General features: G+C 51.2%; 2 protein-coding genes across 2 annotated transcripts in view; both read left to right on the top strand.

Annotated features, from left to right (window-relative positions):
- Positions 1–16315, top strand: part of MPC1 (mitochondrial pyruvate carrier 1) — a 22145-nt gene extending 5830 nt beyond the window's left edge. The window contains exons 2-5 of the mRNA XM_006882780.1: positions 4109–4112; positions 14617–14713; positions 15638–15770; positions 16291–16315. Coding sequence (XP_006882842.1) covers positions 4109–4112; positions 14617–14713; positions 15638–15770; positions 16291–16315 — 259 coding nt within the window. The remainder of the gene's footprint in view (positions 1–4108; positions 4113–14616; positions 14714–15637; positions 15771–16290) is intronic.
- Positions 16316–25010: 8695 nt separating this feature from the next.
- SFT2D1 (SFT2 domain containing 1) overlaps positions 25011–26887 on the top strand; it is a 20572-nt gene continuing 18695 nt past the window's right edge. Inside the window, exon 1 of the mRNA XM_006882779.1 lies at positions 25011–25073. Coding sequence (XP_006882841.1) covers positions 25011–25073 — 63 coding nt within the window. The remainder of the gene's footprint in view (positions 25074–26887) is intronic.

Below are 26887 nucleotides of genomic sequence, written 5' to 3'. Positions count from 1 at the left end.
ACATTGCTGAATATGAGTTGCAAGTATCACAAAAGAGGAATTAGATACATACTCAAAGATCATATTCAAAATTATACTTTTAAGAGCAATCTCAATTTCTTTTATATTTTCAGCTTGTTTGTTATCATTTCCAGGAACATCAAATGGTTCCTGATTAAGAACTTTAGTTAAATCTTTATCCCAGTTCTGATGAAGTTCCCCTGATTTTTCCCCAGAAACTCCCATTCTTATCCTAGAAGCAACTTAATTTCCAGAGGTTTCCCGGGATTACGAAGACCCATCTGTAACAAATATCCAGGCATCAGCCCACTCACAAGCACAGGGCTTGCAAGGTTCCCTCTTATGCTATCCTTGAGGTCAGAGACCCCGTACAGGCACGGACGACCCATTTTGTCACACAGGCGTCGTGGCCAGAGAGGACAGCGAGGCGGGTGTGGCAGGCCAACATGGAGACGCCCACTTTGGATGGAGAGGGAAAGAGTACCAAAATGATTGACTGGCTGAGGCCCCTGTGTCCCTCAGTCTCACTGCCACCTCCCTACCCTCAAAGTCCCCAGTGCCCCTTGAAACACAAGTGTCTCAACTGCACTTGCTTCATTTTCACCAAAGCTGACATCACTCGTCCTGCACGTCAAAGCCCTCTCCTTTCAGCTTGATCTAGAACACGGAGCACAGCCTGCTAAGGATTGTTAAGGTGGGGCAGTGAGCACTTCTAGTCCGGGACCTTGGGATGGAGCGGATCCCATTCGGGACCCTCCCTGCTGCAGGGGTGCTGCTGATAGACCTGCAGGCCGTCTGCTTGCTGCCTGTGCACTCAGGCTGTCCATCCCTTTGGTCAGTGCTCACAGAGGACGGCGCCTGAGAGGAACCAGCAGTCACTGTCAGGAGCAGATGTTGATGTAATCCGTTATCAGAGGTTGTAGTCTTTGATCTTCTGGAGCAGGCGTTTCAAGTCCTCTTCACTTTAAGCAAACAAGGTTATGTCATCTGTGTAACACAGGTTGTTTGCTTAGAATGAGGAGGACTTGAAACACTTGCTGCAGAAGATCAAAGACTACAACCTTTAATAGGGATTATATCTTAACATCAGGAAGACAAAAGTCCTCACCACTGGACCAATAGGAAACATCATGATGGATGGAGAAGAGATCAAAGCTGTCAATTACTTCATCTTACTTGGATCCACAATCAACATCCTTTGTACAGTCAAGAAATAAAAAAATCTGGGAAAATCTGTCAAGGACTTCTCTAAGGTTTTAAGGAGTAATCATACCAGTTTGAAGATTTATATACACTCGATCCAAGCCATGGTCTTTTTAGTTATAGGTTGTGTGTTGCTTCGATGCTTATCTTTGTTTCAAATGTTAATTTATCCCCAGAGATCCCCCTCCCCTGCAAGTTTAGCTGTCCACAAATATGCGTTCTGTCGGTTTGAGTAGTTGCTTTACTGTGGCCAGTTCCCGCCATCCTTTCAGGTGGAAGGTGGCATTGCTGGTGGAAACGATGGCAGGGGACATGATGCTGTTTCATATGCTGCTGTGTCAGTGTCTAAGCATCAGAATGGGACACAGAGGCACAGGGCCGTGAACATCCTTCTGAAAGGCCCAGAGGGAGTCGGGGTAGCACGGCCCCTGCCACCCCAGAGCACAAAGCAGATAAAGAGCCCTGGCCCAGCCCCACGGTACCTCTAGAACCACACCAACAGCAAAGGTTTGTTTACACACAGACTCACAGTATTGAGAATGGGGTTTAGTAGGGAAGGAAGTTGGGAGAGTGGAGGAGGCAAAGAATATCACCCAATATAGATCCAGGTTTTAGCTCAAGTTCCAAGGCACAATTCCTCAATTAGTCCAGGGTCTGGCTTCAGTTCAGCGGGCAGATCCAGATCATCCAGCAAGGTTTGTCTCAAAGCAGTTGTAAGACAGCTTCTCCTTCAAGCATCAGCAAAAACAGCAAAAATCTTTAACTGTGACCTTTGTCTCAGAGCTCCTCTGCTTACACCTTGCGGTCACACCTTGCACAGCCATGCCACAGTCTCTCCACCACCATCATCAAGGTCTCACTCTCACCAGGGTCTTGCCGCCCAATGTCAGGTGCACTGTTTCTCTTTTCCTAGTCCCACAGCTGTTGATGATTTGCAGGACCATGTGTCTGCAGTTAAGGGAGCTGGAGACCAGAGGGGGTTAACTGTAGTGGCTAAAGAAAAAAAGGTCAACTTTAACACGCCAGGCAGGCATTCTGTAGTCCCCACCTCGAATCAGGGTGACAAACCTTCAAGTTTCTCCTACCTAAGGCCACAGGGTACAGACCTGGGAGCTTCCCTCGTGCCACACCTCTGCTGAAATGATGCAGTCCCTTGGGGTCCTCCCCAGCACGCTGTATGCCAGGCAGCTCAGGAGCCGAGACCTCTCTCACTTAGACTTCCTTTCTTTGTTCTTGGCCGATTTCAGTCCCCTCGGGCTGTGTGTTGTCCACCCTTCTCTCCTCATTTTCACATTTCTACAAACGCGTTCCCTGAGGAAGCCCTCAGCCACCGTGGAGGTTCAGAAAGGAGGCATGGTCCCTCAGGGGTGCTGGGTCTGCAGAGGTCTGCAGTGGGGATGCTGTTGCGCATCCGTGCACGTGGACTTGGGTGGGGCTTGCAGGATGGCTTCTGTTCCTGGAGCCCACTCAGGAAGCACAGGGGGTCCTGAGGCTATGCGATGGTGATCCTTTCAGTGGGCCAGTTATACTTTAGCTGCGACACGAACACAGTCACCCAGAGTCCAGAAAAGAAGGCAGTAGTGTTGCAAAGGATGATTTTTAGGGGCCTGTGCATGGTTCAAAATTGGGAAGGGTGTACACCTGGGATGTGTCCTGTCTCCATACTTTTCCAACCTGTATGCAGAACAGATTATCCAAGAGGCTGGGCTCTATGAGGAGAAGTATGGTGTCAGAATTGGTGGAAGATCTGTTAACAGTCTGCGTTATGCAGATGACACAACCCTGCTTGCTGAAACTGAGGGGGACCTGAAACGCTTGCTGCAGAGGGTCAAGGACTGCAGCCTTCAATATGAATTGAGGCTCAATATCAAGAAAACAAAGATTCTCACCACTGGACCAATTGACAGCAACATGATGGATGGTGAAGGGATTGAGATTGTTCACAGCTTCAGTTTGCTTGGCTCCACAGTCAACACTCTTTGCACCAGTTGCCAGGAAATTGAAAGACGCACTGCAATGGGAAAGTCTGCTGTTAGGGACCTCTCCAAAGTACTGAAGAGCAATGGTGCCACTCTGGAGACTAAGGTGTGTCTGATACAGGCCGTGGTCTTTGCAATCACTTGTTATGCATCAGAGAGTTGGACAATGACTAGGGAGGATAGAAGGAGAATTGATGCCTTTGAGCTGTGGTGCTGGAGAAGAGTATTGAATGTACCATGGACTGCTAGGGAAAAAACCAGATTCATCCTGGAGAGGGTTAAACCAGGCTGTTCCTTGGAGGCAAGGATTCTGGGGCTTCGTCCGACATACTTTGGACATGTTGTAAGGAGGGACAGGTCCTTGGAGAGGGACATCATTCTTGGGAGGGTGAAGGGACAGTGCAGGAGGGGAAAGCCCTCTATGAGGTGGATTGATTCAGTGACTGGGTTAATGGGAATGGGTGTGTCAGAGGCAGTGCGATTGGCACAGGACAGAGCAGGCTCTTGTACATAGGGTCGCTATGAGTCGCAAGCGACTCTACGGCACATAAAAACAACGACATTACAGAGGGGCTGAATCAGTTCAAGGACAACAGCAGCCCACTCTGAGACTTTGTTCTAATTAAGAATGGACACTCAGTGACCCTGCTGAGTCAGTATTTCCCTTTCTCCACAAAGAGGTCTGTGAGAGGGAAGACCTGTGCGTAGGAGTCACGATCCATGGCATGCACTGGTCGGTAGAGCTGCAGCCTCCACGGTGTAGTGGAGGGAACCTTGGTGGCACAGCGGTTAGGCACTGAACGGATGGTCACAGGTACGGCCATTTTGGGGTGCTTAGGATATACCCCCCAGCCCTGCATGGCTCTCAGTCTCCCCAGCCGTTCATGATGTCCCTCCGAAGACCACAGCAGCAGTAAAGGCCACAGCACAGTGAGCTCCTTGTAGACTGTCACATACAGTGCCAGGCTGAAGGGGGAGCGTGCGTCCATGGAGAAAGAGGGGCGCTGTGCCCTTCATCTGCTGTAGCGCTGCAGTGGCTCTGTGCTTCTACATAGACGTTTACCCTGAGCACTGAGGGTCAACCGAAGCACACGCGCAGTCGAGGACCGAAAGCCTTTCTGTTCTGTTCACTCCATCACGTGCATCTGTCGGTTTCTGCACATAGTAACGTGAGAGCATGACGCCTGATTCCAGGCAGCTGCAGCATGTGCCTAAACCCTCAGCTTGCCACTCCGCATCAGCAGAGGCTGCTCCGGGTGAAAACAGCCAGTGAATAAAACCACCGTGAGGCTCATCCTTCCCTCTGGAGCGTGCGCCAAGAGCGCAGCCTGCAGACAGCCGCTGCAGGCCAGCCCTGACTGCATGTACCCGGACAGAGGCAGTTATCAGAGCCCCTACCATCCACGTGAAATATGCCAGGTGTGTCCAGGGAGCAAGATACTTAGAACAGTCTACTTGGGGAGTAGGAAAAGAGGTCAGAGCTGATCATCCGAGTTCCCCCATTTTTCCCTGTGGCCCAGGCCTCTTACAGCGAGGGGATCTTGTGTGGGAGTTCTACATCAGAAGGCACACCCCAGAGTCTGATTCATTTATCCCATCCATCATAGCAGCCCAGCTGGTGAAAACGTTCCCTTCTGAGCTATGAGTGAAAAGGCAAAGGCATTACAGGCACCAGACGAGGCAAGTCAAGTTATTGAGTCAAAATGAAAGTAGTATCAGGTGAGCTGAGGACATTGTAAGGCCGGGTCCTTCCAGGTTTATATACCACATTTTTTGCCCTGCAGACTTTTCTGACTTGCTAACTCCGGTACAATCTAAGGGAGGGACTCTGTTGTTGTTGGTGGCCTTTGAGTCAGCATGACTCATAGCTGCCCTGTGAACACAAGGCCTGAAGCCTTTCTATCTGTATCAACGTTCATACAGTTTCCAGAGATACGTTGTTTAGGAAGCAGACTGTCTGCTCCTGAAGGGTTGTGTCCTTCCTGGACCACAGATGAGGAGAGAATGGAGGTGCTGACAAAAGCCACGGGGTACTTTGCAAACTGTTCTCTTCATCTAGTCCCCAAGGTGTCAGAAAGCCAAACCAGGAGGGGCTCGTTTGCCAGCTCGGCTGGATGGGCGGCCACAGCGGTCTCTCCCAGGAGGGGGCACTGTGGCGAGGGCAACCGTTTATTATTGGGTTGCCTGGGCCTGGGCCTCTGGTGGCCAATCCCAAAGGCACGTGGTCCCTGTCCACTAGCTGCTCTGCGGGCGAAGGATGGACATCCTCTTGTGTGATTAGTCGCCTCTGAAAACCTGCAGGAGGGTGAGCTATGGGTCAGTTCTGACTCGGTAGTGCGCAGTGACTACAGCGGGCTGGGGCGGCGGCTTGTCCATGGCAGCGGGGACTGTATCCTCGTGATCTGGGGCGAGTTTGCCGATGACGGTCATTGATGCATCTCCTTGTCGGCCGCTGCCCATTTCAGCTCTCCAGTCACGTGTTCCAGGAGCCCAGGTGCTGCTGGACTGTAGGGGATCTGAAAATGCTGCCCAGCTGGTTGGCCCCGCCTGAACTGCATGGCTGGGTAAATGAGTTCCCTGGTCACTGGCATGATCGTGGCAATGCCACAAGCAGCACATGAAAACTGCAGACCCTGATTGTTGACCTCTGGCTTCCAGGGGGGTGCTTGCAAGAGTCCAGTAGCAGTGTCCATGCAGGTGAGGCTTCCCTGCGGTTGTTGGACCACGGGAGAAGCCCTGGAGAGCCAATTTGCCACCTTCGTGCGGGGGCATCCGTCCTTGCTGTGTGTACCATAGAATGAAGAGTGGGGGTGCACCGGACCAGAGAGCAGCTAAGGCACTGCTGACAGCCTCGATGATTATTTCTTGGGTAAAGGAAGGCCCGAATCTTTGGATATGGCCTATAATGATCACTGCCCGTTATGGCCAGTTTTATAATAAAGCCGTTCTTCCAGTTTGTCCGTGGGTACTTCTCATACGATTTGTTGTTGTTGTTGTTAGGTGCTGTCAAGGTGAGTACAACCCATAGCAACCCTGTGAACAAAGGATCTGAACCCTGTTCTGTCCTGCACCGTCCTCACACTTCCTGACACAAGAGCCCATTGCAACAGTCAGCGTGTCAGTCCACCTGGTTGAGGGTCTTCTCCTTCACCAACCCTCCACCCTTCCCAGCCAGGAACATGCCCTCCTAGCAGCATGCCCAAAAGATGTGGGCATTCTTGCCTCCAAAGAGTGTTCCAGCTGCATCCTCTCCAAGACATATCTGTTTGTTCTCTTGGCCGTCCATGAGATGTTCAGTGCTCTTCTCCAACAAGACGGCTTAAAGGCCTCAATTCTTCTTGTCATCCCTTTTCAATGTCCTGCTCTTAGAAGCATAGCTAGTAATAGGAAAGACCATGGCCTGAATCAGACACACCTTAGTTCTCAAACTGACATCATTGCTCCTCAATAGTTTGGATAGGTTCCTAACTGAAGATTTTTCAGTGCAGGGCTTCTCCTTAATTTCCTGACTGCTGGTAGAAAGGGTGTTAATTGTAGATCCAAGCAAGATGATGTTTCTAAGACTTAGTGAGATAATTCATCTACCTGAACATTCCTATAGGGAGACCAAGTACTGCTGGCAAATACGTGAAAATAGCAATGCCTGTACCTTGTTCTCTTGTCCATGTATCTTCCCAGAGCTCCATCCCCCGTAGGGGTGGTGACTGGTCATCCACTCTTCTTTCCGCTGGGCAAGCCAGAGGATGTCCTTTGATGGCAGCCCAGCTCTGTGCAGAGTAGTTGGGCTTGTTCTTGTTGTTAGGTGCTGTTGAGTAGGGTACAGCTCATACCCTGTGAGCAGCTGGTCTGAACACTGTCCTACCTTGTGCCACCCTCACTGTCGCTGACACACTCAAGCCCATTGTGACAGTCACCATGTCAGCCCACCTGGTCAGGAGTCTTCCTCTCTTTTGCCTCTCTTCCACCTTCCCGAGCATGAAGTTCCCCTCCAGGGAACAGCCTCTCTAGAAACGTGACCGAAGTGTGGGGTGAAGCTTCATCCGCTCTGCCTCTGAGGAGCACTCTGGCAGGTCAAAGGGATCAAGTCTTCTGCCATCCTTCCTCATTGTCCAGCTCTCAGGTGCATCGCAAGTGATGAGAAAGATCATGGCCTGAACCTTAGTCCACAAACTGACATCAGTGCTCCTCAGTAATTTGGAGAGGTCCCTGACTATAGACTTCCCCAGGGCAATACGTCTCTTGCGCTCCTGACTGCTGATACCAAGTGTATTGTACAATAGAGCACAGTTGGGTGAGGTTCATGCTTTAAACCCGTCCACACAGCTCTGAGCTCAGCCCACTGCCTACTGTGCCCATCACTGTGCTCTCTGTAGAGGGTTGGATGGCCACTGGCATCCAGGTGGAGGATTCCCTCAAGGAGCCCCATCAGCATGCCTGTGTCCCCTGGTCTGGGCCCTGGGCCTTCAGCACTGTGGCTCCCACAGGTGCGTCCTGGACAGTGAGCGTGGTTGGATCTGTGGTCACATACATGAAAGGACCCAAAACCTGGTGGAGTTCATCACTCGGCATACCAGTTGACAGTGCCATGCTGTTGGAGGTCAGTGTGCCACCCAGATTGGGGCTGGCAAAGTCTTGAACTCCTCCCCGGATGGGGATGTGGGTCTGCGCCTTTATGGGTATGCCCTTGATCATACCATCGCCTGACTATAAGCTGTCATTTACGGCACATGGTTGTGTCTCGGGGTGTATCTAGCCTCTGCCCTCTCCACAGCTGAGCCAGGGGGGGATTTGCTGGCCATGTCGCCATTACCACAGGCTCCATCCATGCCTTCAGGGCCATTGGCCATGGCCAGTGTGAATTCTTGCCCTGAGTGCACGTTCCTAAAGCCGAAGTCTTTTGACCTCCTGAAATACTCAGTCAACTTCATTAATTCAGTCCCAAATCACCACTTTATACACTTTATACTGATGTAAAGGGTGAGGTATTAGAGCTAGGCGTGGAGTAAAAGGCCTCCGGTAAGTGACTTTTAATTGCTGGAAAGCCTTGTCGTTCTTCAGATCTAGTAAGGGAATACATAAACTTTATTCGTTACCATCTCAGGAATAGAGGGAATGCAGAACCATCCCAATCGGGCAAAGTCTGACAGACGACCCAGGGCCCTGCAGTTTGACCATCTTGACAGCTCATGGCTAAGACTGTGTGTGATCCTGTCTCATTCACTGTTCCCGGAATAGAGACCCAGTCACAAGCTAACATTACATCATCGTACAGGTAAACAGTGAGCTTTCTCTGGGCTGCACCCAGTGCTCACACTGCCGTGTGTGGGTGTGCGATTAACCTGCTCCCCTGTGTTTACCCTCACCAAAACAGTGTTCTTAGGAGACCAGAGTATAAAGAGTTTAATCAAGGCCGCTTGTCTCCTGCCAGTTCCTTTCCCAGAGAGCTGTAGGAATTTTTGTCCCACCTCCAGATATGCCTTGCCTGGAGCTGGGGTAGCCAAGGCGAGAGCGTGAATGAGTGGCCGAGCTGTGGGGGACCCCTTCTCTGTGGGCCTTCATCCAGCGCAGCTGGGCAAGGCAGGGCAGTGTGTCCTGCTGCCAGGCCTGCCTGGTCAAAGGGCTGGAGGAAGTTCCTGCTTGTTGGCCCTCTTGCCCCACGTTCCCCCACCCCCAGAGCTCCAGTGGCCGGGAAGTCCCACCAGGCATGGACAGCAGGTGCACTTGGTCCTCCCCACGTGCTGCGTGGACCTGCTTTACACACTTCGCTGGGTGACAGGCTGAATCCTGCATCACTACGTCAGCTGCTCACAAATGGGACAGGCTTTCTGGGAGTGACCAGTTCTCCTTACAACTCTCTCCGTTTCAGTCTTGGCTTTAGCGTACAGAGCAGCCAGATTACCATAGCAACCAGCACTCCGATCTTTCTTGGCCTTCCCATCCCCCACACCCCGCAGGAGTCCCAGCAAACTTGTAGGGTTTTCAGGGTGTCCCAGTACTCACACTCCAGTCCCCGCTCCTCTAGCAACAGAGCTGAGGACCCTCCATGACCCAAGGCCAACCTGGGATTCCCCCGACCTCCCTTTCTCTCCATATGTCCCCCACCTGAGGGTCTTACGGGCGTTTTCAGTGGCCTGGCTGGTCGTTCACCAATGGTTGGGGCTTGTTCCTCAGAAGGAAAGTCCCTCAGGGTTCATGTTTACAAACAGACCAACAAAACTGACTTAGAGTCAGACTGGAGGACAGTAGTTTCCTGGGTCAGGAGACTTACGGAAGAAGCTGCGGGGTTGCACAGCTCCTGGGGTGGGGGGCGACTATACCCTGACACAAGCAGCGGGTACCTGGCAACGTGAAGAATGAGCAGGGCCGACTGGGGCAGTGCACAGGCTTAGGCTGAGGGGACAGCCAGCACCTGCTCAGTGTGTATCTAGCTTCGCAAGCGTGACGGGAGGCAGCAGGGGGCGTGACGGGTAGCAGCAGGGGCACATTCGGTTTGCCCTCATTCTGAGAAGCTAGGAAAACAAATCCACTGGAAGAACAGGTCTCCTAAGAGATGCATGTCCAGCAAAGCTCAGTGTGCTCAGCACAACGGGGGCCCTTTTGGGGTGTTTATAGGATATCCCATTCGGTGGACCGTGTGTTCTCAGATTCTTTTACAATCACTGGAGGTACAGCGATTAACACTGAAGTGATCCAAGTTTAGGATTGAGCACGGGAAGACAGATGGTGTCTCCCTTATTCTCACCTCGTTGTGAACAAAAATAAAGATACCTAAAGGAGCCTGCAGTGGGGAGCCTGCCACGGGGAGCCAGGTCCTGGTGCTCCCCTGGGAAGCAGCTGTGATCAGGCAGTCAGCCTGGGGGGGCTGGCCTTTGTGGTGGCGGGCCCCATCCTCTGTACAGCACGTGTGCTCCTCCACACGGGAACACGGCTCACTCCCACCTGTACTGGGACCCGCGGAAGTGAGTGCTGGCATATTCTGCTGTAAGCCAGATCCCGCAGTCACTAAATCCAGACAGGTGAGGGCAGGAGGCTTAGAAAGGATTTTGCCATTTTGTTTCTGTCACTGTCTCACTTGGTAAACATTATCATTTTGCTTTAACCAGTCTGTTTTATATCCTGAAAGCAGAGATTAGCATTTCAAGACATTAAAGTATTCCTTGTCAAGTGTTTTATGTGTGTTCTAAAGACACCAGGCTCACTGCTCAGCACTGAGGGTCACTGGACAAGCCTTGTTGGTTTCCTCAGAGTCCCCTGAAGGGAGGCCTAGAGTTGGGAGGGGTGAGCGAGGGGCCCTGTGTTCATACCCGGAGACCCCACAGCAGATGGGCCCTGCAGTGTTCCTGCCCGTGGCGAAGGAGAGAGCCACCACTGACGATGTGTGGAGTGAAGTTTCTTCTGTTGCGATGACTGAACTTGTTCAAATGAGCCTGTCTTATGTATCGCTTTTCTTGGCATAGCTTCTAGAGAATGCTACAGAAGTGGCTCACATTGAGGCTTGGTGTGCATTTCTGTGGGGTGTCGTATGTCTAAGCCGGCATGACCGTAAGGGTTGGAGGTGAGCATCAGAGCTTGTAAACAGCTTTCTGAGCTTATATACCTCAGGACTCTAGTGTTGAAATTCATTGTGCCTTTTATGTTTAAAGGGGGCTCTAGAATGTCTAATCCATGTTACATGGACTATGCAAAGACATTTGACTGTGTGGGTCACAATAAACTGTGGCTAATCTTGAGAAAAATGGGAATCCCAAAACACTTGATTGTGCTTTTGTAAAACCTGTACTTGGACCAGGAGGCAGTCGTCAAAACAGCAGGGAAACACTGCATGGTTCCAAATCAGGAAAGGAGTGTCAGGGATACATCCTGTCTCCTTATGTTTTCAATCTGTATGCAGAACAGATCATTCAGGAAGCAGGACTTTATGAGGAGGAATGTGGCATCGGGATTGGAGGAAGACTCATCAACAGTGTACTTTATGCAGATGACACAACCTTGTTTGCTGAAACTGAGGCAGATCTGAAGTGCTTGCAGAAGGTCAAGGACTGTAGTCTTCAATATAGATTGAATCTCAACATCAAGAAGACATAGTTTCTCACCACTGGGCCAACTGGCAGCACTGTGATAGATGGAAAAGAGATTGTGGTGGTTAACAGTTACAGCTTGCTCAGCTCCACAATCAACACTTTTGGTGACAATAGTCATGAAATCAAAAGATGAATTGCATTGGGAAAATCTGCTGCTAGGGACCTCTCCAGAGTACCGAAGAGCAAGGATATCATTCTAGAGACTAAGGTGCACCTAATCCAGGCCATGGTCTTCACAATTACTTGCTGTGCATTAGAGAGCTGGACAGTGACTAAGGGGTGACAGAAGAAGAATCAGTGTGTTTGATTGTGGTGCTGGAGAAGAGTCTTGAACACACCATGGACTGCCAAGAAAACAAATAGGTCTGTCTTGGAGAGGATGAAACGAAGTTTCTCTTTGGAGGCTAGGATTCTGAAGCTTCATCTCACATATTTTGGGCACATGGTCAGGAGAGACTGGTCCTTGGAGAAGGACATCATACTCAGAAGGGTGGAGGGACAGCGTGGCAGAGGGAGACTCTGGGTGAGATGGCTTAATACAGTAAATGGGGCAGTGGGGGTTGGTGTGTTGGAATTAGTGAGGTTGACTCAGGACAGGGCAGGCTTCCGAGCTGCTGTACATAGGGTCGCTGTGGGTCACAGGCGTCTGACTCAAGGGCACATAACAACAACAGTGTTATACTCTGGGCGTGCTATTAGGAGAGGCTATTCTTAGAGAGGGACATTATGTTTGAAAAAGGGGAGGGTCAGTGAAGGAGAGGAAGACCTTCAACCAGATGGATTGACACAGTAACTCAAGTGTATCAGATGATGATGGCACAAGATAGGCCAGGGTTCAGATCTGTTGTCCATAGGATCGCTCTGTGCCCCCCGTGACTTGATGACTCCTGAAAACAACTACAGATGACTAGTGGGTAAGGAGCTACACTCTGAACCCGAAGGCAGATAGTTCAAATCCACTAGGTGTTCCAGTGGAGAAAGATGTGCAGTGTCTTCCCTTGTGCTTTGCAGCTTCTGGAAACCCACTGCAGGGTCAGCTGTGAGTCCATTCTGATTCATAGCAGTGAGTTTGAGGATTTGGGGTTTTTATTAGTTTATGTTTGAAGTGTATTTTAAGTGTAGCTTACTTTCATCCTCTCTTTCTGTGTGTGTGTGTGTGAGAGAGAGAGAGAGAGAGAGAGAGAGAGAGAGGGGTCCTAAGGTACTTGTGAGGATTCCGCTTAAGTAAAATTTGTTGTTAGAAATGTTGTAAAATGGGACTGACATCAGGGTTGGAGTAAGACTGAGAAAAACTGGATAAATTGTGTATACTGCACTGAAACAGATGAGGGAGAGAATAATTTAAAAGTGATATATGATAGGGTGTTGTACATAGGGTCGCTATGAGTCGCAGGCGACTCGACGGCACATAACAACAACAACAACAACATATGATAGGGTATTATGGTTATCACAAGAGTCCAGAATTAAGGTTGCATAGTGGAGTGTACTTGGGGTGGTGGGAGGGGTGTAGGGGGATTGCATACCAAAGAAAGACTTTTACTTTTCAAAGAGAGGAGTGAACTTGGGAACTTGGGGTTGGGGGGAGGGCTGGGAAGGGAGAAAAGTACAACAATGAATGAATGGAAATCCAAAATCTCTGTAAATGTTCATTAAAATTAATAAAATTTTTTTAAAGTAAAAAAAGAAATGTTGCTGGGTCTCCAACAGTAAAGCGGGTCTGATGTGCACCGGGAGGTGGGAGTGACCCCAAAGCCTTAGGAAGCATCTGACCTTTCTCTTTTCTTCCATGTTTCCCGCCTGGCCTCACTGACTCGTTGGACAGCACGGTAAGACGTGTTTGCACCCCTCTCGGGCTACCTCAGGCTGTGTTAACAAGGCCCCGAAGATTGAGGGGGCTCCGGGACACAGTTCTGAAGGAAGCTGGGGAGTGACGGCTGAGCGCCCTTCCCCTGCCTCCGCCCTCTGGTGTTGAGCTCAGATCTCAGGCTGGCCAGAGGACAGGGCATCTGGGTTGTTTTCCCCACTGCTGTTTTTAGAAGGGAGCCTGGGAGACTTCATGTATGGAACTGGTGACCGAGCCTTGGAACCTGGGGGTCCTCTGTGTGGGGTAGCTCCATTTCCAGAGCTGTCCCCACGTCACAGTGCTGCTCACTGCTACGTGGCTTCTAGCCAGTTTCCTTCAGAATTGCCGCAGAGTAACATTTACCCTGGGCTCAGCAAAGTGCAGCTCCTCCCTCCCCTTCAGAAACCACACTCATAGCAACCACAGACCCGCACTGGGGGATCCCTGTCTTCCTGAGGGGTCCTCTCCCATCTGCCCCCAGGATTCCTAGCTAACGGAGGAGGCAGGGAAGGGGAACGTCTCCCTGCCAAGGTCTGGTGCAGAGGAGGGAGCCCCAAGGCCTGGTTCACTGCCCTTGGTTGGTTGTTGATAGGTGTTGGTAGACACCCTAAATCATTCGCACATAGTGACTTGGGGACCCCAGCGGAGCAGGAAGGCTCTCTGTCCTCCACTGTCTGTCAGGTGGTGCTTCCTTTAAGCGCCCCTGTGTCAGTGCGTCTTGTTGAGAGTCTTCCTCTTCTATGACGACCCTTTACCAAGCATGCTGTCCTTTGCCAGGGACGGATCACTCCTGGTACATGTCCACAGTATGGAAGGCCGAAACCTTAATAGAGCTCATATGAATAGACATTTTCCCCTCATTAGATCCTTTCTTCTGAAAACTCAAGTGCCCAGTGTTGCACCTGAGAGAAGTTCTTCAAAAGTTGATGAAAATTTTAAAGGGAAAAAAGTTTGAATAGATTGAAACATTACATTAAGTAGAGTAAGTGTAACAAGATCAGGGTAACAAGAGTTAATTATATGTCAGAAGTCAATCTCACTTTGATGGAACTATTAAAGATGGAGTAGAATCTAAATTAAATGATCAGAAATTAAACCCAAACTCAAGTTCCATCCCATGGGTTCTGACTCAGGAGTAGTGCGTGTCGGGTTTGCGGGGTGATGTGGCCTCGGAGCCTCTCCGAGTGCGTGTCAGAGGCTCTGGGTGGGCCTGAGCACCTGTCGGGCACCTGTCAGATACCGAACCACTTACATCATCTGGGGGCCCCGTGGTCACAGTCTTGCAATCTGGAAAGGGTTGGGGGCCTTGGTAAACTGCAGATTCGCAGTCATGTGAAGTTTGCCTACCCCCCAGCCATCCGTTCCTTCACCCTGGTCGGCTCACAGAGGCAAAGATGGACGCGTGTTTTCAAAGTGCCACGCGATGATTTAAGTGGGGGAATCGCAGCTGCCCACGCCGCCACCCTTACATCCTCCTCTCTTCCTTTCTCCCTTCGCTTTTTTGCAGCACTTCTGGGGGCCAGTAGCCAACTGGGGTCTCCCCATCGCTGCCATCAATGACATGAAGAAGTCTCCGGAGATCATCAGCGGCCGGATGACGTTTGGTGAGCACAGGCTGGGACTGAGAGGGAGGTGTGGGCGTGGCTCTGTAGCAGGTGAGGGTACAGCAAAATGAGTGTCATTTCCTCTGAAATTGCCCGGGGGCGTGTGCGATCCAGCATGACGGGCACTCACGAGGGGTCTCACCTGGTCAGTCACTGTAAGGGCCCGAGAGTATGAGGAGCGTTGATTGGCTCCCTGGACACCTTCGCCACTTGGCTTTGTCTAAACACAACTAGATGCTGCTCGGGCTCAAGCCTGTGGCCCCTGCCAGGCCGCTGCAGCCGCTGGTAGAGAGGGGCTGGAGTCATGGTGCTGCCGGTGTCGCCGTCTGCGGTGACTGAGTTCAGACATTCACCCACAGTGAGGAGGGCGCTGCTGTCGTTCTGCACCCACTTGAAGGATGCACCCACCGTCTTAGTCATTCTGTTCAGGATGCGACCGTTAGCTGGGAAGCATGTTGTGAAGCTCACCTGAGACCCTGGCGTTTGAACGTCAAACTGTTGGCAGCTCTTTAGGGTCACAGGTTGTAAATGACTCCAGGGAGCCTCAGTGGCTAGCGGGCAAGGAATTGTGCTGCTAGCCCAAAGGCAGGAAGTTTGAACCTACCAGCTTCTCTGAGAAACAGCCTCTAAAACTGGAGAGTCACAGCGCACTAACAACTTGGAAGAAAAGGTGTGGCTAGAATTAGGCTTGACTTCCTCTTGCTAACACACAGGTCCCTGAAGTGTGTAATTTTAAGAAACAGATACTAGCCATACATGCCTGAGCCTCCCGTTCGTGGAGGCACGTAAGCAGGCCCTGAACATCTCTTGGGGTTTCTGAGGAGGGAGGCCGCGTTTGGGTCAGTGCCGGGCTGTCGATGGCCATGGCTTGCCAGCCCGGTTTCCTGAGCCAGCATTCCCAGCTGACTGTCCATGTCTCTTCAGCGCTCTGCTGTTACTCTCTGACGTTCATGAGATTCGCCTACAAGGTCCAGCCTCGAAACTGGCTCCTGTTTGCTTGCCATGCGACCAACGAGGTGGCCCAGCTCATCCAGGGAAGCCGGCTCATCAGATACGAGTAAGAGATGGGCTCTGGGAGTGCGACAGGGACACTGGGCTTGTCCTTGAGGCTCCTGGAGGCCGGGCAGGGGGTGGGCACCTGGATGTCCAGTGTGCTCTGGAAGACGAGACACTGACCCAGAGTACAGCCAGCCTGTTGAACTTGAGAGTGGTCTGGCAGGCAGCACAGTAAGACGTTCACATTATTAGATCAGTGGCATCACTGGCAGCCTGGTGATGTGGGGTTAAAGCGCTTGTCCACGTTAGTGCAGGTCCGCAGCCCTTCAGGAGGAAGATGAGGGAACTGAAGTGCTTCTGTGAAGGTGGCAGCCTCGGGGGTCCACACAGGGCCCCTCTGCCCTGCATGGGTGCTAGTAGCTGGACTCGCGCACCATAGGCTTGGTCAATGGGCTGCCGCTGTTTTTATAAATCACCTGCTGAAATAAGCGTTGGTCTGGGGTATCCTGGGAAAGCTGCCGGGGACTCGGGGCTGGCAGTGAGCTTTAATACCCCTGAACCTGTGCTGTGTCTGTTCCCAGGCTGAGTAAAAAGGCAGCTGCATAGCAGTGGGAGAGCGGGCCGCCCACTCCGTGGACGCTCAGCGTCGTCCAAGCCGCCAAGTCACAGATCCCACGTCCTGGACAGTCACCCTGAAAGAACAGACTGTGTGCTATTTCTAATGGGCTGATTTCTAGAAATAGCTGAGAGTGCCTGACCCCATTCTCTCTGCCTTACAATCCATGACTAGCTCACTTCTCTTCATAAATAGTAGCGCAAAATGTGCAAGAAATGCAATCCTTTCTTTCAGCTAAATTGGATGGTTTTAGCTGCAGTAACATGCATTACCTATTAGAATCCGCTCAGTGAGAAACTAACAGACAGGAAACGCCACTGCTAGAACCTCTGACTCCCCCTTCATGATCACGAGACGGCCAATAGCTTGCCAAATCCCTGAAGTCTCCTTCCCGACATCTGAGAATGGTCTATTTCCATGCCATGTGTATTGAACTGCTGTGACTTTACTGAATAAACTGTTGATGTTTGCTAACTGAGTGTGCCTGAGCGTCTTGCCGCCTTCGTCGGGAGGGTGGCTTTTGCAGGGGGGTGCCGGGAGCGTGAGGACCAGTGGCTGGGGTGAGTGCCCCCCCCCCCGTGACTCCAGGCCAGTCACCAGGTGAGACCCAGCAGGGTTCTTGGTGGTGCGGGGGATGTGCGGGGGTTGGCCGTGTGCAAAGTGATGCCCTTTGCGCCAGGCACATGGGCCAGCGAAGGAGAAACCGCTCCCAGAGAGGACGTGCCCAGGACTGGCAGGCTTCTGAGAAAGAGGTCTTGACTGATAAGGGTACCTCCTGCAACTGAGTTGGGATCTTTCTAAGATCTAACTTGAATGTTTGAGAAATTGTTTTTGTTGCTAATTGATGAGGCAGGACAATTGCTGGGACCAGAGAGCTGGTGTGGGTGGGCTCTGGTCCCTCTGAGAGCCGCTCCCCAGCCCCCCATGTCCCCCACCCCCCAGCCCTAGCAGAGGTGCTCTCTCCCCTCCTGGAAGCCCAGGCGTTGCTTGGCTTGTGTGTCATCACTCGCGTGGACCTGCATCTCCATGTGGAGGTCTCCTGGGTCTCCTTTCCAGGAAGCGTTCTACGGGTGAGGCCCCTCCAGCAGTCTGACCTCATAGCACACCTGTTTGAAACCAGGCACAGGCACAGGGTCAGGACTCGCTGAGTCACAAGGAGCTCAGTCCACTGTGTGAAAACAACCAGAAACTAGCAAGGATGTCCCGAGGGGCAGGGGCATCTGGCCAGGTGACAGCACCAGACTCCTGTGTGGTTCCAAGGATGGGGACGTCCAACCAGGTGACAGTGCTGGGGCTCCTATATGGTTCCAGGTGCAGGGATAGCACCAGGCTCCTGTGTGTTTCCAGGGATGTCTGGCCAGGTGACAGTGCCAGGGCTCCTGTGTGGTTCTACAGGTTGGGACACATGGCCAGGTGACAGATGAGGCATACTGCACCCACCTGAACCCCCTAAGATCCCATCATGGGAGATAATGGCATCGTTACACAGCTACAAAACCAGAGAGTCCTGACCAAGGTGACTCAGGTCTGCTCTTCACCCTGAGGGTCACGGGGTTCGGTTCAGGACCTGCCCTGGTTGTCAGAGTTACGGAGCCATCACTGAATTGATGTGTACAGTGCTTGGCCCTTCTTCAGAAGGTTGTCTCCACCATAGTGTGAGGCCTGCTGGGCCCAAGTCCGCATGAGAGGAAGCAAATGCCCGCATTTCATTTCTCAGGATATTGCTAAAGCACAATAGTGATATCTTTGGAAATGAAACACAAATCCCACTAACCCTGTGTTTTCTGATGATTCACATCAAATCATCACCATCATGGCTATTCAAAGCAGCACCCCCAGCTCTGCCTCCTCTTCGCCTGGGCCGAGGCCCCTCCTCTCCCCACTTGCCTCTCTCCGCTCCTCCCTGCTTTCACTAGAACACTCCAGTAACTATAGTAACAGGTCCTTCACCTGGCCTTCTGGGGCCTTTAGTCTTCAAAGTGCTGTTATGCACCATTTGTGTCTGTGTTGCTACTGTTAGGAAGAAAAGTGATGAGAGGTAGTCAAAGAGCAGTGGTTATTGCGACCCATTTATTCCAAAACTCATGGATCTGCACCCACCTAATGTATGCACTCCTGACTGCTGGTGCTGCACTCCCGTGGGAGTTACTCCTGTGCTGCACTCCGGTGGGAGTCCCTCCTGTGCTGCGCTCCATTGGGGTCCTGGCTCCCTCACAGCAGAGCCTGACGTGGTGAGAGTCCCTCCCTCACTCACAGCAGAGCCTGGAACAGGATGTGTCCCTCCCTCACTGTCACACGGGAGCCTGACATGGTTTAGGTTCCAGCGTCTCTGTCACAGTAAAGCCTGGCATAGTAACCCTGCTTTACCAAGTCCCACACACAAAGACAGGCTGGAATTACCTTTTTCCAAATGCTCAAAACGCTGCCCTTGGAGAGGGTTCCACACACTTCTATTTCTCTTCCTCTTTGAAGATGCCCTCTAGGAACAAGGGCCAGGTCACAAAGTCAGCCGCGGGGGGCTTTGGAGCTGGGCTCTGAGGTAGTGATGGAGTGGAGGCCCTGGGCTGTGCGTGGTGGACCAACCCAGATGTGGAAGCCCTCAGTCAGGCATGGCTGTCCACTCTTTCAGATGTCATCTGGAGGTGTGTTGAGCAGGTGGGCTCCTTGGGATTTGCTAAACTTCAGGGGGTCCTGGCTCTGGCTGTCAGCACCCACACCCCAGCCAGAAGAGCCCTTCGCCTCAGGAGTAGAAGATGGGCCTTCTGAAGCTGTCCTCACCACTCTGCTTTCCTGTGGTCTGTAAGGAAGTCGTGGGTGGGCAAAGCGGGCAGATGTGGAAAGCAGGGGTGTCTCCCCCAACCAGGCCTGTAGAAGGGCGCACCAAACCCCTGGCCTCATACCGCCTCCTGCTTTGGGCCTGGGTGTCTAGATTTGGGAGGATCTTTGCCTTTTAAAAGCTATGAAATTAAGAGAACCAGAAAATAAGAAAAAAATGGCTGGGGTTTGGGGGTCTATGAGCAAAAGGTAATGGCCAGCTTCAGGTTTCCTTACAGCCTGATCAGTTGTTCACTAAGATAGGGAGGGAAACTGAGAGCCAATCTGAAATATCCCATGATGGAACAATTCCAGTTCCTGAGATCTTCATTGTTGACCCAGCACTTGGCAGAGGCTGGGCTCAAGTTCTCCACATGCATTCCATGCCCTAGCATTCAACAGTGAGTAAGAAGGAACAATTGATGCCTTTGAAGTGTGGCGCTGGTGAAGAGGTTTAATATACCATGTACTGCCAAACCAACAGATCTGTCTGAAAGGAGTGCAGCCAAAGTGCTCGCAGGTGCAAGGCTGGTGAGGTTTCAGATCACATACTGTAGGCACGCTTTCTGGAGGGGTCACCGGAAGGACATGTTTCAAACTGTAGAGGGTCAGCGTCTGAGAGGAAGACCCCCCCCAGGAGATGGACTAACACAGTAACGGCAGCGATGACCCAGCACAGCACCGTATCCAAAATTTGTTTTTACATTTAAATACAAAAATATGATTCTGCTTGGTGTTATTAACATGTAGGGCCAAGTAGTAAGGATTTCGTGTTAGGTCAGGGATATGTTCGCTCATGCCCCTCCCCTCCTAAGCTCCTAATTTCATGAAGTTTCCCAAACAATGAAATCTTGACCACAAAATTAAGTTGGACCCTCCCACTTCGGCTACCCAAAAAAATTCCTCCACTTCTCGCTTCACAAACATGTATGCTCGCTCTGGATGCTTCCTCCCACCCTACTAACGCCCTAGTCCTCATCTTCAAGAAAGCTTCAGTGACAAGGAAGAGAAGACAGATGGCTGTGAAGATATTAAGAACTTGACCCCTCCACCTGGCCCCCAAAAGCAAGAGTTATTAACCAGCTGGGCGTGAAGAATAAAAAGATCTCAGTGTTCAGCCCCTTGAGTTTCATCTATTTGGGACAAGTAGGAGAGGGGAGAGGAGGGCATGGGGCGGAGAGTGGGGTTGATGGCTGGGGGCCTGGCCCACCCTGGCTCTCTGCTGGAAGGATTGTCACCAGTCTCATGGAGAAGGCATGTGTGTATCAGGACTTCTGTCACTGAGTAGGGGTCACGGTTGGCAGAGGGCAGCGATCTCAGGAGCAACCCCTCCTCTCCTGGCCAGCAGTCCAAGGAGTGTGATGCTGGTGCCACGGGAGGCCACACTGGCAGAGGCTGCGTCGACGGTGGAGGTTCTGTGGAGTCCACGGGCGCTGGGCACTGCCCAGGCCTCCTTTGGGACCATAGGCACGGCTTGGTGCCAGTGCCACCTGTTTAGGCTCTCAATGGACTCCTCAGTGTGCATCACACCTCTCTCTTCTCGCGTGGCCTTGATGCTAACACTGGAATGACATCCCACACTGTCCAGGTTCGCAGGGCTCGTTTGGGGTCTCAGTCTCCACAAACAAGGTGCAGGACAAGCCACGCGGAGATGGTCTCCCCTGACATTTTTCCTCACTTGGGGCCTATGAAGGCCAAGTGGAGGTATCTGGAGAGGAATACGATGCGGAAAGCATTGATGACCAACCAGGTGCCTTCACCTCGTACTTGGATGCAGGCCTTGCCAGATCTAACACAGGCAACAGTGGGGCTCTGAAGGGAGCTGTGGATGGAGGCTTTTCTACCCCTCACAGAACCACGTGATTCCTGGGTTATGATTCAGAGAACAAGGAATTCAACACAGAAGTAAGTTGGAAGCACACCATCGGTCAGAGTTGCAGACTATATGCATTAGCTAATGGAGGAGGATGAAGATGCTTTTAAGAAACAGTTCCCTCAGTTCAGAAAGAGCAGTGGTGCTCCAGACATGAGATGCATAGGACAGCACACACTGCCATCTGAGAGAATCCAGTTTAGAAAAAGCCCAAGAAAGAAGTTTAGAAGAGGTAGAATCGCCCAAAATGTCTCAAAAGGGGTCGGGTGGCTCAGAAGGCAGACATCCTCGGAGCTCCGGCAGCTCCAGACTATACTAGCTATATGCCGACAGCTATACCAATTTTATGTGAATACTTTTCAGATAAAGACAATAAACATTGATAAAGCAGCAAAAAAGCCCCCCCAAAAAAATATGCAACACCAGAAATGGACTTTAGATGTGGACTTCTCCTGATGGACTGACTACATCTGCGGCAGGAATCACTGGGGAAGCTCGATCTCAGCACTCTGAAACCAGGCTGGGGGTGGACTTTAGAACAGATCATCAATGACTCACATTCAAGTCCAAATTGAAGCTGAGGGCAATTAAAATCCACCCACAAAACCTAAAATATGACCTTGAGTCTATCCCACCTGAATTTCAAAATCATCTCAAGAATATGTATGAGGCATTGAACATTAATGGTTGAAGACATGACATCCTTGATGTCGTCCATGAAGAAAGCTAAAGGTCATTACAAAGACAAGAATGTAAAAACCAGAATGGACATCAGAAGAGACTCTGAGAATTGCATTTGACTGCCAGGAGGCCAAAACAAAGGGAAGAAATGCCAAAGGGATGTTCATGAAGACAAATTATTATATAATGGGATGTGCAAAGAGTTGGAGAATAAAAAGGGAATGATTTGCTTAGCATTTCTCAAGCTGAAAGAAATGAGAAACAAATTCAAGCCTTGAGATGCAATACTTAGAGATGCTATGGGCAAAACCTTAAATGATCCAGGAAGCATCTAAAGAAAATGGAGAGTCACTCTACCAAAATAATTCGCTGACACAGACCATTTCAGAAAACAGTATATGGTCAAGAATCAATGGTAATGAAGGAAGAAGTTCAAGCTGCACTGGAGACACTAGTAAAAGATAACACCTTTGGGATTAAATACCAATTGACTTGTTCCAACAATAGATGCAAACTCGGATGTGCCCACCAGGTTATGCCAAGAATCTGGAAGATAAGCTACCTGGTCAACTCACTGGAAGAGATCGGTATTTGTTCTCATTCCCAAAAAAAGATCATCCAATGGAATGTGTAAACTATCAAGCAGTTTCATTAGTATCACTTCCAAGTAAAATCTTGCTGAAGGTCATTTAAAAAATGCCTAGAACAGTACTTTGACAGAGAACTGCCAGAAAGTCAAGCTGGGTTTAGAAGGGGTCATGGCACCAGGGATATCATTGCTTATGCCAGACAGACCATGGCTGAAAGGGGGGGATACAAGTGTCTATTTTTATTTTATTGCCTGTGCAAATTTGTGTGGATCACAATTAATTATTTCAGAGAAAAATGAGAATCCCAGAAACTTATTTGTACTCATGTGAAACCAGTACCTAGACCAAGAGACTGCTGTCCAAACTGAGAAAGGAAACACTGCTTGATTTAAAATAAAAAAAGTTAAAAACTTTCAAAGATTTCATCAGTTGGATCCACAATCCTGGTACCAGCAGTCAAGAAACAAAAGGCATGTTGCATTGGGGAGTATCTGCTGTCAAGGACCTCTCCAAAGTGCTAAAGGGCCAGGGGTGTCAGTTCTAAGACTAAAGTGTGTTTGACCCAAAGCCATGGCCTTTTCGGTTACTTCTTATTAATCTGAAAGTTGGACGACATTTAAGGGTGACAGAATAATCAATGCCTTTGAGTTGTGCTGCTGGAGAAGAGTATTGACTATGGACGGCAAAAAAGAACAAATAAATACGCCTTTGAGAAAATGCAACCAAGATGCCCCTCGGAGGCAAGGATGGTGAAACTCGACCCTTGGGAAAGGACCTCATTCTTAGAAAGGTAGAGGGTCAGCGTAAGAGAGGAAGACTCAAGAGGATGGACTGACAGTGTAACAAAGGGTGCTGCTAGCATATCAGGTGATGAAGAGGGCGCAGGACAGGGTGGAGTTCAGAGCTGGTGCTCACAAGGCTGCTATTTGTTGTAGTTGACAGCACAGCACATAACACCGCCACCCCACACACACACTGGCCAGCTTTAAGTCAGCTCTGATAGTGACCCTATGTTCAACAGAAAGGGTCAAGTCTGTCCTCTTCTGCATCATCCTCATCTGCTTAAATCCATGCTGCAATCTCTAAACAGCCCTAGGCCTGCACTTCCTCCAAAGTGGAGTTGTTCATTTTTTTTTTTTTTCTTTGCTACATATAGCATTGCGATGTGAAAGTCTGCTGTTAGGGACCCCTCCAAAGTACTGAAGAGCATTGGTGTCACTGGAGAGTAAGGTGCACCTGATACAGACCATGGTCTTTGCAATCACTTGTTATGCATCTGAGAGCTGGGCAGTGACTAGGGAGGATAGGAGAATTGATGTCTTTGAGCTGTGGTGTTGGAGAGGAGTATTTAATATATCATGGACTGCTAAGAAAATGAACAGGTTTGTTCCAGAGAGGGTTAAACCAGAATGCTCCTTGGATCAAGGATTCTGAAGCTTCATCTGACAAACTCTGGACATGTTGCAAGGAGGGACCAATCCTTGGAGAAGGAAGTCATGCTTGGGAGGGTGGAGGGACAGCGCAGGAGAGGAAGACCCTCTATGAGGTGGATCGATTCAGTGAACGGAGGTAGGTGTATTGGAGACAGTGAAGATTGGCACAGGACAGAGCAGAGTTTAAGGCTGTTGTACCCAGGGTCGCTGAGTCGCGATGGCACGTAACAACAAATGTATAGCATATTCTTCACTGATATAAACATTTAAAGTATCAATTTTTTCTTCAACCTTATAAACTCCAACCTTCACAAGCATATAGAGTAACTTCAAATCCACGAGTTGGCTCAGGTGAACTCTGCTCTTGAGCACTGTAGAGGACTCTGGCGGTCCATCTGCCCAACGCAGCACATCTTCTGACGTTTTGACTGCTGCGTCCATGGGTGGTGTGTGTGGATCCACGGAAAATTAAATTCTGGACCAGCCTTTTCCCCATTAAAGATGATGTTGCCTTTGTCCAGTTTTGGAGATTCATGTTTTCTTGATGTTGAGGGGTAACCCATACTGGAAGTCGTCGTTTTTAATCTTCAGTAAGTGCTTCAAGTTGTCTTTGCTTTCAGCTAGTCAGCTGTGTCACTTGCTGCGTGGTGGGCGTGTGAAGGGTCCTCGGCAGCTCGGAGCTGTCCCGGGACCGCCCGTGGCAGTTACTGCACGGTGCTGTCCACCATCACCCCTCGGGGACACTGGTCCAGTGCCCTCGCGGCCAGGGACGGCAGCCTCGCGGTGTGGATGATGAAGAGCCCGCCGCCCTCCGCAGTCTCTGCCGGACAACACGGAGCCTCGGGGACCCTCTCCGCACTTCTGCGCCGTCCCAGAGTCGCTGGTGAGTCCCGATCACTCGACGGCAGGAGCTCTGGGTGGGTTTTTATTTCTGAAACGTGAACGAAAAGCAGCTGCGAGACTCCACGCTCGCAGCCCGCGAACGGGGTCCTCCGGCCGGACAACGAGGACCTCACGTGTCCAAGCGGCTCCAGCTCGCCGGCACCACGGTGCGCATGCGCAGCATCCTGTACCGGAAGTGGGCGGGCCGGCGCCTTCCGGTTAGCTTCCGCAGCCGGTGCCGCGCGCATGCGCCTGGTCTCCTGCGGGGGGGGGTCCCCTAGCCCGGAAGCGGCGGGTCTGCGCACAAGGACTTCCGGCCCGCGCGTTGTGGGGTTTCCGGTCGTGGCTTCCTGGTGGGCTGGGCGGAGGACTGGGCAGCGAGAAGCGGCCGCTGTGGCCGGAGAGAAGGGCCATGGACAAGCTGCGGCGCGTCCTGAGCGGCCAGGACGACGAGGAGCAGGGCCTCACCTCGCAGGTAGCGACCCGGGGGGCGGACCGGTGTCCAGCCCCGCTCCGGAGAGGCCACGTCCCCCCTAGATGGCCGCTGCAGTCAGGAGGGTGACGCTGCCCTGCAGGAGGAACCGGAGGTGTTGAGGCCTCGGTGGAACTCACATGCGCTCACTCGGAAGCCGGGTCTCCGAGCACCCGCTGGGCTGCCCGGGTGCCCGCTGCCCCACTCAGCCTCCCCGGGGTCGGCGGCTTGGCGGGTGGAGGGGCGTGGGCTCCCCGGAGACCGGGGGACGGGGCGGGGGACCCGCGCTCTCCGTGGAGGCAGCTAGAAAACCAGGACAGGCTGCACATAAAGCTCTGGTGCAGCTGCGCTGAGACCTGATAGGCCGACTTCCTCCAGGAAGGTTCAGGGTAGGGCTTCGCAGGAACTGCTTTGCATGCGATTTGGGGATTTGCGCGGTGACCTGGCCTGGCCTGCCTGCGCAGACGAGCAAGACACCCAGCGCTCTGAAAGCACCGAGTGCGCCTGGCTCCTGCACGGGGGTCTGTCTTTGCCCAGCTCCCCTGTCATCATCGCTCCTACTCACAGCCTTTGTGGTTGGGGATCTGGGAGACTGACCTTCCCAGAGGCTGCTTCTCTCGGGTAGAACCCCCAGAGCCCAGTGTGCAAATCATGATTATTGTTAACCTGCCGTGCAGTCGCCTGAACTCTGCCCTGTCCTGATCCAGTGTCACCACCTCCAACACACCTGCCACCATTTCCCGGGTTCAAGGAGGTACAGATCAGGATAGTGATGCCCACACTTGTAGTTGAGATGCTTCGGAACCCAGAAGGGCGGGGAAGACCCCTAGGGTTTCCACAGTTGTCATTGCCGGGGCAGACTGCTGGATCGTTCTCCATCCAGCAGTCGGTGGATTTGAACCGTAGACTTTCTCCTTAGCAGCTGAGTGCTAACCAGGGCGCACTCCTTCATGGTGATTCTCATCCCACTGGCATCAGGTCGGAGCTGCCCCTTAGCTGACTTCCATCACGTTCTGAATCCCAGGGAGGGGAGACGACCCATCTTTCTCTGGCAGAACCGCTGGTGGATTTGAACTGCCAGAGACAGACAGGCTTTGCATCAGCAGCTGAACTCCTTGAAGACTGAACCATGAGGGCTTCCGGAGTTATGCAGGAAGCATAAGAGCAGAAATGTCAGGGCTGTCAGGGTTAATCACTTCAGTCAGCGTTTGTTGAACTCTGTTTCCCATGGAAAGCTCTAGGTCTTTGCCATCCAATAAGTACCTGTAACCACCTGTGGCTATTTCAATTCGTTAAAACAAAATAGAAAACTCCATTCCTTACTTTATCTAGCCAGATTTCAAGGTTTCAGGAGGTATATGAGTTAGTGGCCACTGTATTGGACAGCACGTGTGTACAGGGGCATCTGCAGAAAGTGATTTGTTCTAAACCACAAGGCAGTGGCATCCATTTCCCAAACAACATGCCTCTGGAAACTATGAACTTTGATAAATGATAACACTTATAGAAAGCTTCAGGTCTTTTGTTCATAGGGTCGTGCTCAACTCGACAGCAATCAACAACAAAAACTGAGTCTTTTATCTGGCAGGATAATAGATTTGTAGAAAAGTAATCAAAGAGTAGAATGATTGCCAGGAACTGTAAGTTGAGAGGAAGAATAACGTGGTATCAGGATTGGAGGAAGACTCAGCAGTCTGCATTATGCAGATAAAACAATCTTGTTTGCTGAAACTGAGGAGGACTTGTAGCATTTGCTGCAGAAATTCAAGGATTGCAGTCTTCAATGTGGATTGCATCTCAACATCAAGAAAACAAAA

This window comes from Elephantulus edwardii, unplaced genomic scaffold (genome assembly GCF_000299155.1).
Source record: "Elephantulus edwardii isolate Elephantulus edwardi_28Jun2011 unplaced genomic scaffold, EleEdw1.0 scaffold00024, whole genome shotgun sequence".
In the NCBI taxonomy this organism is placed as follows: domain Eukaryota; kingdom Metazoa; phylum Chordata; class Mammalia; order Macroscelidea; family Macroscelididae; genus Elephantulus; species Elephantulus edwardii.
Note: the sequence above shows the minus strand (reverse complement) of the source record. Positions and strands in the feature narration are given on the sequence as shown.